The 10,110-nt window shown below is 31.1% G+C and overlaps 4 protein-coding genes across 18 annotated transcripts; 2 read left to right on the top strand and 2 right to left on the bottom strand.

Moving 5' to 3' along the window:
- Nucleotides 1–1,634: 1,634 nt before the first annotated feature.
- On the bottom strand, nt 1,635–3,170 carry LOC106617506 (heme A synthase COX15). Its single transcript, XM_014234732.3, has 4 exons — nt 3,012–3,170; nt 2,824–2,956; nt 2,630–2,762; nt 1,635–2,564 (listed from the first exon to the last, which is right to left on the bottom strand). Exons 1-4 carry the CDS (start codon nt 3,117–3,119, stop codon nt 1,712–1,714), a joined length of 1,227 nt encoding a protein of 408 aa, XP_014090207.1. The 5' UTR covers nt 3,120–3,170; the 3' UTR covers nt 1,635–1,711.
- A 175-nt stretch (nt 3,171–3,345) lies between these two features.
- Nucleotides 3,346–4,891, top strand: LOC106617532 (uncharacterized). The gene is made up of 4 exons (XM_014234788.3): nt 3,346–3,432; nt 3,501–3,750; nt 3,806–3,883; nt 3,935–4,891. Exons 2-4 carry the CDS (start codon nt 3,547–3,549, stop codon nt 4,784–4,786), a joined length of 1,134 nt encoding a protein of 377 aa, XP_014090263.1. The 5' UTR covers nt 3,346–3,432; nt 3,501–3,546; the 3' UTR covers nt 4,787–4,891.
- LOC106617534 (uncharacterized) lies at nt 4,871–6,226 on the bottom strand. 3 transcript variants are annotated; one of them, XM_036374255.2, is made up of 2 exons: nt 6,208–6,226; nt 4,871–5,437 (listed from the first exon to the last, which is right to left on the bottom strand). In XM_036374255.2, exon 2 carries the CDS (start codon nt 5,395–5,397, stop codon nt 5,014–5,016), a length of 384 nt encoding a protein of 127 aa, XP_036230148.1. In that variant the 5' UTR covers nt 5,398–5,437; nt 6,208–6,226; the 3' UTR covers nt 4,871–5,013. The 3 variants fall into 3 exon arrangements, with proteins under 3 accessions (XP_036230148.1, XP_014090266.1, XP_036230147.1); XM_014234791.3 differs by lacking the exon at nt 6,208–6,226 and adding an exon at nt 5,530–5,690; XM_036374254.2 differs by lacking the exon at nt 6,208–6,226 and adding an exon at nt 5,506–5,641.
- On the top strand, nt 5,960–10,055 carry l(2)k09913 (lethal (2) k09913). Of its 13 annotated transcripts, none has more exons than XM_014234778.3 (8): nt 5,960–6,109; nt 6,791–7,046; nt 7,179–7,306; nt 8,015–8,127; nt 8,206–8,371; nt 8,456–8,586; nt 8,920–9,057; nt 9,128–10,055. In XM_014234778.3, the coding sequence occupies exons 2-8, from the start codon at nt 6,857–6,859 to the stop codon at nt 9,447–9,449; spliced, it is 1,188 nt and encodes a 395-aa protein (XP_014090253.1). In that variant the 5' UTR covers nt 5,960–6,109; nt 6,791–6,856; the 3' UTR covers nt 9,450–10,055. The 13 variants fall into 13 exon arrangements, with proteins under 13 accessions (XP_014090253.1, XP_014090262.1, XP_014090252.1 ...); XM_014234787.3 differs by having other exon boundaries at nt 6,060–6,197; nt 6,836–7,046; nt 8,018–8,127; XM_014234777.3 differs by having other exon boundaries at nt 6,060–6,197; nt 6,836–7,046.
- The last annotated feature ends 55 nt before the right edge of the window (nt 10,056–10,110 follow it).

The following is a 10,110-nucleotide window of genomic DNA, read 5'->3' as shown; positions in this document are numbered from 1 at the left end:
AAGTCCACAACCTTTTTACATTTAGCCAAGTCCACAACCTTTTTTTTTACGTTTTGGGTTCAATGAACCATTTGTTTACATTTTGTGGGGTCAATGAACCTTTTGTTTACATGTTATAAGTTCAATGCCCCTTTTGTTTACTTTTTGCAGGTCAATGACCCTTTTGTTTACATTTTATAGGGTCAATAACATTTTTGTTTACATTTAGTCAAGTCCACAACCATTTTTTAAATTTAGCCAAGTCCACAACCTTTTTTTACATTTTGGGTTCAATGAACCATTTGTTTACATTTTTTGGGGTCAATGAACCTTTTGTTTACATTTTATAAGTTCAATGCCCCTTTTGTTTACTTTTTGCAGGTCAATGACCCTTTTGTTTACATTTTATAGGGTCAATGATCTTTTTGTTTACATTTAGCCAAGTCCACAACCATTTTTTACGTTGAGCCAAGTCCACAACCTTTGTTTACATTTGGGATTCAATGAACTTTTTGTTTACATTTTGTGGGGTCAATGACTCTTTTGTTTACATATTATGAGGTCAGGGTCATTAAAACTATTACAGTCTTTGTTGCAACATGTTGAGAGGGTATAAAAATTAGGGTTTCAAACTACCAAAATAGTATCGAACATGATTGATAGAACAAAATCGAATCGACGATAAATTGCCAGAACTAGGCAGCGAATTCGTAGTTGCCAGAATGTTTTAGTGGCGAAGTTTTGTTAAAGAGCACTACCTGGTTATGCAGAAGACACAGTACTAGTTAGAGTGTGTCGTGTTAAGAGGAATTGTGATATAATTACGAATTTGTAAGCTCGGATAATAAGTAGTAAAAGGTTAAGTTGTTAGAGTTAGAAATAAAAATAAGTGTATAGCCATCAAATTGAAACTTTTATTTAACAATCCAGTGATCGAACTGAATGAGTGATAGGTAGACTAATTATCAAAAAATCTGTTACAATAGCAATTTATTGCCAATAACTTATACACTGTTTCTCCACAGGCAAGAATTGCCCCCAAACTGTTATTGCCAAGTAAATGGTGTAAGCATTTATTTGCAAATTAAGAAGTGTATGTAAAAGAAGAAAACTGAGCAAAAACCCAAGAGAGTGAATAATAATAGCACATATTATTAAAAATTTAATTTATTTTATTTATAAAATATAAAACTTTCAAAACACAAAATTATTTATGTTATATATTTAAAAAGAATTAGAAATATCACAAACGTATCGCATCGTTTTATCACCCACTATACTTGCAACTAACTTAGCATATGGCCTTTGATAAGAATATCGAGATCACATCTATTGAATACATATTTTTTTGCATATGTTCAAAAAGACGAAAATGCAATCAGATTCTGTGACACTGAAAATCAGAATTGGTTTGCAATCCTGGCAACTAAGCAAATCTGTCTTGGATTCCACAACACCCCTGAATATCTTCAAACTGATCAATATCTTTAAAAATTTTCAAATTAGTTAGTTTCATTAATATTAATGCCTTATACAAATTTATCTTGACTCAACGAAAATTTCGGTAGTGCTCCTTTCATAATATAATTTATATTACCAATACCTTATACATATAACTTTATTTTTTGTTAAGTATAATGAAGTCTTTGCAAAAGTAATTATACAATAGTTTTTATTTTAATGCATACGAATAAATATACTAATTGAAAGCATAGTTTTATTGTTTCCCAGTTTATTTGGGAATATACTTTAGAAACCGCAGTTCTTGACTTAACCAAAGAGCAAACGAAAGTAACAGTAGAGAACCAGATTGATGAGCTGTAGCAAGATGTACGGGGACGTGATTTAATAGAGTTGAAACGCCCAAAGTTGCTTGTAACCATGCCATTGTCATAGTGGCGTTTATAGCATACAATACACGTTTTGGCAAAACACATTTTCTCGAGTATATCCATAAGAGAGAAACGGTGAGTAGAGTTGTAATTCCAAAAATTCTGTGATTAAATTGCACTGTTGTGGGGTTTTCCGTAAAGTTTCTCTGTATCGGTTGATATAATAAAATGTCATCAGGAATCCACTTATCACCCATTTTCGGAAAAGAATTATACACCAAACCGGCATCAAGTCCCGCTACAAACGCTCCTGATACGGCTGTGAGAAATACAAACCCTTTGGATAAATTCGCTATTTTTTTTAAATGCAAAAGATTTTTTGACGACGTGAAATTTTCGGTTGAAGGTAATAATTTCCTCAATCCTGATGACAAAAACACACTGTATAGAACAAATGCGGCAGCTAGATGTGAAGCTAATCGATACTGTGATACTCTAGGTACATCATTAACGTCTTGAAATTTATCTTCCAGTCCGGATTTAACCATGTACCAACCCATAAGTCCTTGTAAACCAATGAGTGCGCCAAGTATTACAACATGTTTTTTAGTTGAATTTGTTAAATAGCCCCTTTTCCAAAAATAAACTGCTGGAATTACAAAAACAGCTCCAATTCCACGGCCCCACATTCTGTGAATATATTCCATCATATATATAAATTTAAATTCTTCCAAAGTCATTGAACGGTTTTTCCTGGAAAAGAAACATACTGTTACTCCTTTTTAATACTTATATATAGTATATTAATAAATAAATACAATTTATACTCTGGGTACTGCTGATAATTCGAGAACTCTGCTTTCCATTCCTCTATAGTCGTTGGCTTTTCTTCACCGAGCAATTTCCAGTTCACCATAGATAAACCTGACTCTGTGAGCCTTGTTATACCACCTTTAAAAATATCTTACACACATTGTAAAAAAGTTACTGGCGGTTACCTTACTAGACATACCTAGAGTTACAGCAACATATACCATACCACCGCAACATAGTAGCCACGAACCTACTACTTTATCATTTTTTTTCTGTGTACTGTTACAACGTGTTTGGCAACTTCTACCCAATTTAGATTCTATATTAATATTCTGAAATGTTATATGCATATATCCATTTTCTCTAAAATTGCATTAATTACCTTACCTTCCGGAAATTGCGACTAAGCAAATGGTTATAACGACATAAAGATATCTGACGATTGACCGTCAAAGCCCCATTTTTATTTAGTAAAAACCTTGCGAAATTCAGCATTGTTATTTCCCTTATTTCGGCTTGAAATAAATCATATGGTATTAGATAGAGATGTTAACATCCCGATTGTATTACAGTTAATACGATCGAAATCAATATGCCGTATTTTTTTTGTTAGCGCCATATATTTCTGTAGTGAAATATTTCTTATATATTTCTGTTTGTTATTTTTTTAAAAATATATAGTAAATATTTATATATTATTATATTCGAAAGAATAAGAAAAATTGACAATTTTAAATACATTTTTCCGACAGTGATGGCATCCCATTTTTGATATTTGCTTCAAAAGCAACGAGTAAAAGTTTCGAAGGTGTAAATATTTTTATACAGAAATATCACTATTGATTTTAAAACATTAGGGAATTATTCTTGTTTTAGATAATAAATCATATTGCTGTTTTCTCAGTGCCGCGATCAATAATCAATGGGAAAGAAAATGATTCAAGTAAATATAAATCAATCAGATCTTCAGGACAAACCTGATTCAAAAGAAAACGAAATATTGCCATACAAAGTGAATATCGAAAATCCCTTTGATGTTACTACAAAATGCCGAAAAGAATTTAAAATTGTCCCCGAAGAGGAAATAGTTAATTTAGAGATCGAGATTTTGCCGGAATTCTTAATGGTAAGAGTTACAAGTGAACTTTGAACAACATTAAAACGGATATATATTTTCCAAGGGCTTGGTAAAAAAAAACATCTCTGCGGAATCAAATACATATGATGCTTATGATAACACAGGGAAAAAACTTCGAAAAGTATGCAGCCATACAGATTACTATACTTAAATAAAATATTACTTATTTTAGTTTTCAACTGCAAAGCCAATTACACGCTGCTTTTTTCAATTGCGATCTACTGATCCATCTATTATATTGGGATTTATTGATATCATTCGACTTCATCCTTGCCAGTGGAATATCCAACACCATGATTTCGACAACAAAGAAAAAAGGGATCAGAGTACTGTGATAATATGCGAAAAAATGAAAAAACACTTCAATATAAATATAACACCACAATTGGCGAGGTCCAGCATATTGTCCTTGATTCGATGGTTTAAGCGGGAATATCTTCGTTCACAACAGATAGCTAAGCCGGATGAATCTACAGGAGGTCGTTGGAGTCGGGGTGGTTATGTGTCTGCTCATCCTGAGTATTTTAACAAGTTGATAGAATTTGTTCCTCATAAACATTTAAAATTAACAAGTTGTAATGACTGTCAGCGAATGTTTAAAACGCAAAATCAACTTTTGATACACAACCACCAAGTTCATGGAGCAGATAAACCTTTTCAATGCCGTTATTGCAAACAGAGTTTTCTGCACATTTCTACTTGGAAGCACCATATAAATCGGCATACTAAGATACATGTATGGAAGTGTAAATTATGCAGTCAAAAAAGTTCCACAAAATCGGATCATAATATACATATGGCGACTCATTCCGACATACGTGCTTTCGTCTGTGATTTATGCGGTTCTTCCTATAAGAGTAGCACCAGTTTAAATGTACATCTACGTACACATGAAGCACCAAAATTACAATGCTCATTATGTAACCAAATGTTTTACGAAAATTACCGACTCAAATGTCATCTATGGACTCATGAAGCGGAAAATGCCGTTAAAACAGCGACTCGTATTGAATTAAACAATTAGTTTTGCTTCAAATTACTTGTTGCTCTTTTTTCTTAAATGCTACGTTCAAATTATGTTGACATTAAATTGAACTGAATATGCAAATTTGCCTTTGGCATTTACAAATCACCAATTGTTTTATTTTCAAATTAGGTAATATTGCATAGACAATTGAATAAATCTTTTTCATTATCTTAACCGATATTGTGACTACTACTATCGTCGTATTCAATTGTTATACATTCTTTTTATCGTATATCTAAAAGCTTTATGTCGACTCCTAGTTCTAATAATCGTTTTTCAATTTCAGAAGTGTCCAAACCATTATCTTTGTTATATTTGTAATTTACGGTAAGCTGTACTTCTTCCAGACCCGTAACTTGATCAAACAGGTTACCTTCTAGCCGTTTGTCTATATCATTTTCCTCCCGGAGTACGCAGAAATACAATAAGAATGCAGCCAAACTTCCTGAAATGACATAAGGTTGAAACCATAACATGTCCTCAGAACCGCCACTTCTCGTATCCCGTGCACGCCAGGTTGCAGCTTGGCTTCCAAAGAACTTTATTGGTTCGTTTGAGCTCTCATTAGACGGTTGTTTGGGAATATTTGACATTTGACGATGATACATTGTACAAATTGGATATCTCCCCTGGCATAGTAGTTGTGATCTGGAATATAATTATTTTGGTTATAAGTAAACCATTTGCTATATAACTATATTTGGGTATAAATAAACCATTAATTCTAAATGTTATCGTACGCTGATTGGACAGCAGTTCTGAAGGACAGGAGCATAATTATTATTCACTTATTAACTGAACTATAAATATTTCATAATAAACCAGGCACTTTTTACTTTCTATATGTACGCATTGTATTTATTTGTCATATTGGCAGCGAAGGTATTGCCAGAGAATAATATTTAAAGTAAATGCAAAGTCAAATATGTCTTTGAATTTTTAGCAAACCTTAAAGAGCTGAAATTTTGGCATTCATACTCTGCGTATATATTACATACAAAAATGTAGACCAAATCTAAGTTTAAATATTTTTATATATTGTACGTATCCTTTGAAATTTTCCACAACTCGAACTGCCGCAGATAAAGTTGTCGTGTCTGAACGCAGTCTACATACAATTATCTGGGCAGGTTTACGTGCATTGACGATAAACTGTTAATTTATTCGCTTAACTTAACTTTAAAATTTAACTAAATTTATTATAAAGTTTTTGAAATAATTTTCCAAATATAACAGAGTATTCTGTGCGTGCGTCCTGTAATTTATATACGGGTCTTCACTATACATTGAGATTGATTCACATCTTATTTATATCTGTGTGTATGTATTTGCAAATTTTTGACAAATGCAGTTCTGTGCATTGTAATAAATGAAAAAGAAGTAATTATTCACTGTCGGTTTATAAAAGGTTTCTTTACACTTTAAATTTAAAAGCATTCGTTTCGATATTCGTTCGATTAAAATATTATCAACATTCTAAAATAAAAAAAGTGAAAATAAACAGAAAAAAGTTTGAAAGCTTCAAATTTAATTACATAAGTATATTTCAAATTATTTTCTGGACTGTTGAATATATATGAATATGTATATATTATATCTTAAAAATAATATCTTTGCAATATACTGCTAATTTTATTTTCTTAAGCGCATTAGAGCAAAGTCCAATTAGTGCGTTTAAGTACGATCAAAAATCTATTTACACATGTATGTGTAAACTATACATACATACGTACATATTGTCTGATTTAAATGCGCCAGTTCTTATATAGTACAAACATATTTACATACATAAGTATAGATAAATTGTATTTTTCTTGAATGCTTATATTAAAATTTTTATCTGCTCCTGATGGTAAAGGCATGATATGAGCTTTTGTTTAAATAGTTAAATTCATTGTAGAGTAATATTTTGGTGAAGAAACAAATCAAATGTAAATGCACACATGCCAGATATTTGTAAATAGATACACATACAACTGTATGTATGTATGTACAATTTAGGTTCAACGTAAATTGTTTATGCATTTTATATTATACCGATCATAGTTTTTGGTCAGAGGATCCGAAATGGCTTCTTCAATACAATGCGTTACAGGCGCTACCCGTGTTTTGCGTTTACTGTCTGTAGCGTCAAATTTAAATAAAACAAACTGTTGCAATGCAAAAAAATCAATAAATGCCACCATTGCATTCCCCCTGCAAGCAGAAGGAAGTACAACGACATCAAAACCACTTGCATTTGGCTTTATTTCCAATGGTAAAAAGTATAAAAACTACTATATATTGTCAAAAAAAAAATCTATATATACTTTTATATCTCTTAAATCATTACTTGTTGATATATGTTTGTTTTGAGCATTAATTAATAAAAAAGGCATTTTGTCTTTAGTTCCTAACTTTGGGCATTCCACCATTTTAACAAGCCGATTGATTACCGGTTCGAAAACAAATTACCGACACTTTTCAAGTCTACAGAAGGCAAACTCGAGTTACAAGTCTACTATGTTCACTGATCAAGTAAGCCTGTTAAAAATTAATAATCTTTAATTAGATTAAGTTATTTAAGTAATATAATGGTAATGAAATTACAACATAATGTAAAAAAAAACAATATTGTACATTAATCTTTCCCATAATTAACGATTTGGTTATATTTTGTTTTTTGTTAGCATTTACTCACAAAAAAGCTTTTGAGATTTGACACTGTATTATTTACCCGGTCACCACTTGTTGTGAATGACCCCTACATTTTTGGAATTTCCATATTTATTTCGAAAAATATTTCCAACAGTATATACAACTGTTATGTTTATTTGGTAATTATTTTATTTGTAATTAATACCCAGTTTTGGAGTGTACATTTCTACGGGAGATATCCTGATTAGATGATGTTCTATAATGAACAGATACATTTTAAATTATACTAATTATACTATGTTGGGCTAGTTTTTGACTGGTAAACACGAAAAGAAAACCTTAATGCAAATTACCTTTAAACACTTTACTTCTATATATATACATATATATATATATATATCTTTATACTTTTTTATTTTTATGGTTCTTATTTATTAAGAATTAATTTGATCGAATATTGGTGATGTTTGTTTGTTGGCATAAATTTCTCCTACTATATTTGTGTGTATGTTAATATTATATAACTAATATTATATGTTAATATAGTTTAACTAATATAATCTTTATTTGGTATTTTTTCTTGGTAAGAAGACGATGGTGCCTTGGAATTGTCGTTACCTTTCATCTAAAGAGGTTACAAAAAATATGACCTTGTTCACTAATGAACCGTTTAAGGGTGAAGTGGATCCAAAGACTTTGGAGTTAGTGAATATTTTTCTTTTTTATATCAATTATTACAAATTAAAATATACATGTCAATTTGCTTTCTATTCGTTTAGAATCAAGGAGCCTTCTGGGAATCCACTTGTTTTAATGATGGCGTGGCTAATGGCTAAGCAAAAACATTTGAAGAAATATGCTCAAATTTACACTGAAATGGGATTCGATGTTATGATCGTACATGTGACGCCATGGCAACTTCTTTGGCCCGTTAAAGGAACACAAGTAAATATGATTATGGATAACTTTTTTATTGTTAATTAATATTTGTTACATAAGGAAGTAATTTTGGGTGTCGTTCAAATCTAGGTTGTGGCTGCAGATACCCTTAAATTCTTGGATAATAATGGATCATATACGCCAATTGTTGTTCATGGCTTTTCTGTGGGGGCGTATCAACTCGGAGAAGTGATGTTACAGATGTCCCGTAATAAAGAGCGGTATGGAAAGTTTTGTAGGAATTGAATATTTTTGGGATAATATTATGGTCATAAATGTGCAAAAATACCTTCAAAAACTTTTGACATGGGTAAAAAAGGTAGAGATTTTTTTGCTCTCGTCAAGATGGATTTCTAATTTTTCTACCTTTAAAATAAGTAAAGAATCAAGTTACCAAATTCAAGAAAAAGTGTAAGTGCCAAAATGCAATCGTCTAAATTGAAGTTAATTAAACATCATATTGTAGATGGATGTAGTATTTTTACGTACGTATTGATCGTTTAAATTTTAAGCATTTATATTGCTAGAATAAAAGTTTTTATTCATATATACAGGTATGCAGGTATATTAGACAGAATTGTTTGTCAAATTTGGGATAGCGCTGCCGATATTACTGAAATCCCTGTTGGAGTGCCAAAGTCGCTTTTTCCTAAAAATCCACGAATGCAAAGTGCTTTGCGTAATTACATCCTGTGAGTTAACTATTATACATGTGGATTTAAAATGGTTGAAATTTCTATTTAATATTTTTTCTTAATATAGTTACCATATGAAAACATTCCATAATCAAGCTACTATCCATTATATGCGATCCAGTCAAATGTTTCACTCTACTTTAATTAAACAACCAGCTTTGTTTTTTGTATCACAAAATGATAGTATTGGACCACCATCGTCGAATCACGCAGTACGCGAAAATTGGGAGCGTGCTAATATAAAATGTACTTTTAAGTGTTGGGAGCATTCACAACATGCAGCACATTTTATGAGGCATCGTGAGGAATACTTAGGCTGCCTATTAAAACACCTTGAGACTTCTGGTGCAATCGACAGTATCGGCTTAAAAACACGTGCAAAATTATAATTACAAAATACAATACAAAAAAATTAAATTAACGAATTTAAAACAATAAAAATCAAGATTAAACTTGGATAAGGACCAACGTTCATTGTTCGTGGAAGTAATTTAAAACTTGTTTGACATCTTTGAAGCTCTAAGTGCAACCCTCAATTTTTGTCTGCACATCAGCAGAGTATCAGCAACTAAGTGTCAAATAAGCAACAGAGCCTCGAACGCATGCTATGCATTTTACTTGCATATATTCGGCACCAAATCAAAGTTGATATATTGAGGGGCAGTTAAATCCTGCACTAAGTAGATATCCGAGGCATTTTTTCTTATTATTTTTAATTTTAAAAGTAGTAAGCTTTAAAAGCATAAAAATAATATATAAATCTAATATCTTAAAAATAAAATATTAAATTCTAAAATTACATTTAAATCGCATGCAATTAATGCCCTGAACATAAACAAGGGTAAAAACAATTATATATATCAAATTTGTATGCGTACATAGAGCGAATGATCAATGCAATTGGGGTATACAAAATCACTAATAAATTCTGTAAAGACATGTATTTGAGTGTATGTATTAATAAAGAAATATAGTACACATGTTCATAAGTCGCAGTCTATGTCTAGTATTTTTCAAACATTTGGTCTGTAGTTTTTAATGTATTAAAGC

The sequence above is a fragment of the Bactrocera oleae genome, chromosome 4 (assembly GCF_042242935.1).
Source record: "Bactrocera oleae isolate idBacOlea1 chromosome 4, idBacOlea1, whole genome shotgun sequence".
In the NCBI taxonomy this organism is placed as follows: Eukaryota; Metazoa; Arthropoda; class Insecta; order Diptera; family Tephritidae; genus Bactrocera; species Bactrocera oleae.
Note: the sequence above shows the minus strand (reverse complement) of the source record. Positions and strands in the feature narration are given on the sequence as shown.

Coding starts and splice junctions, on each gene's coding strand:
- LOC106617534 (XM_014234791.3), bottom strand. CDS start 5,564: ATGCTCCTGTCCTTCAGAACTGCTGTCCAATCAGC. Junction 5,438..5,529: donor AGAACTGCTGTCCAATCAGC/GTACGATAACAT, acceptor ATTATATTCCAG/ATCACAACTACTATGCCAGG.
- LOC106617532 (XM_014234788.3), top strand. CDS start 3,547: ATGGGAAAGAAAATGATTCAAGTAAATATAAATCAATCAGATCTTCAG. Junction 3,751..3,805: donor TTTTGCCGGAATTCTTAATG/GTAAGAGTTACA, acceptor ATATTTTCCAAG/GGCTTGGTAAAAAAAAACAT. Junction 3,884..3,934: donor CAGGGAAAAAACTTCGAAAA/GTATGCAGCCAT, acceptor TACTTATTTTAG/TTTTCAACTGCAAAGCCAAT.
- LOC106617506 (XM_014234732.3), bottom strand. CDS start 3,119: ATGCTGAATTTCGCAAGGTTTTTACTAAATAAAAATGGGGCTTTGACG. Junction 2,763..2,823: donor ATATGTTGCTGTAACTCTAG/GTATGTCTAGTA, acceptor ATATTTTTAAAG/GTGGTATAACAAGGCTCACA. Junction 2,565..2,629: donor CAGTACCCAGAGTATAAATT/GTATTTATTTAT, acceptor TTTCTTTTCCAG/GAAAAACCGTTCAATGACTT.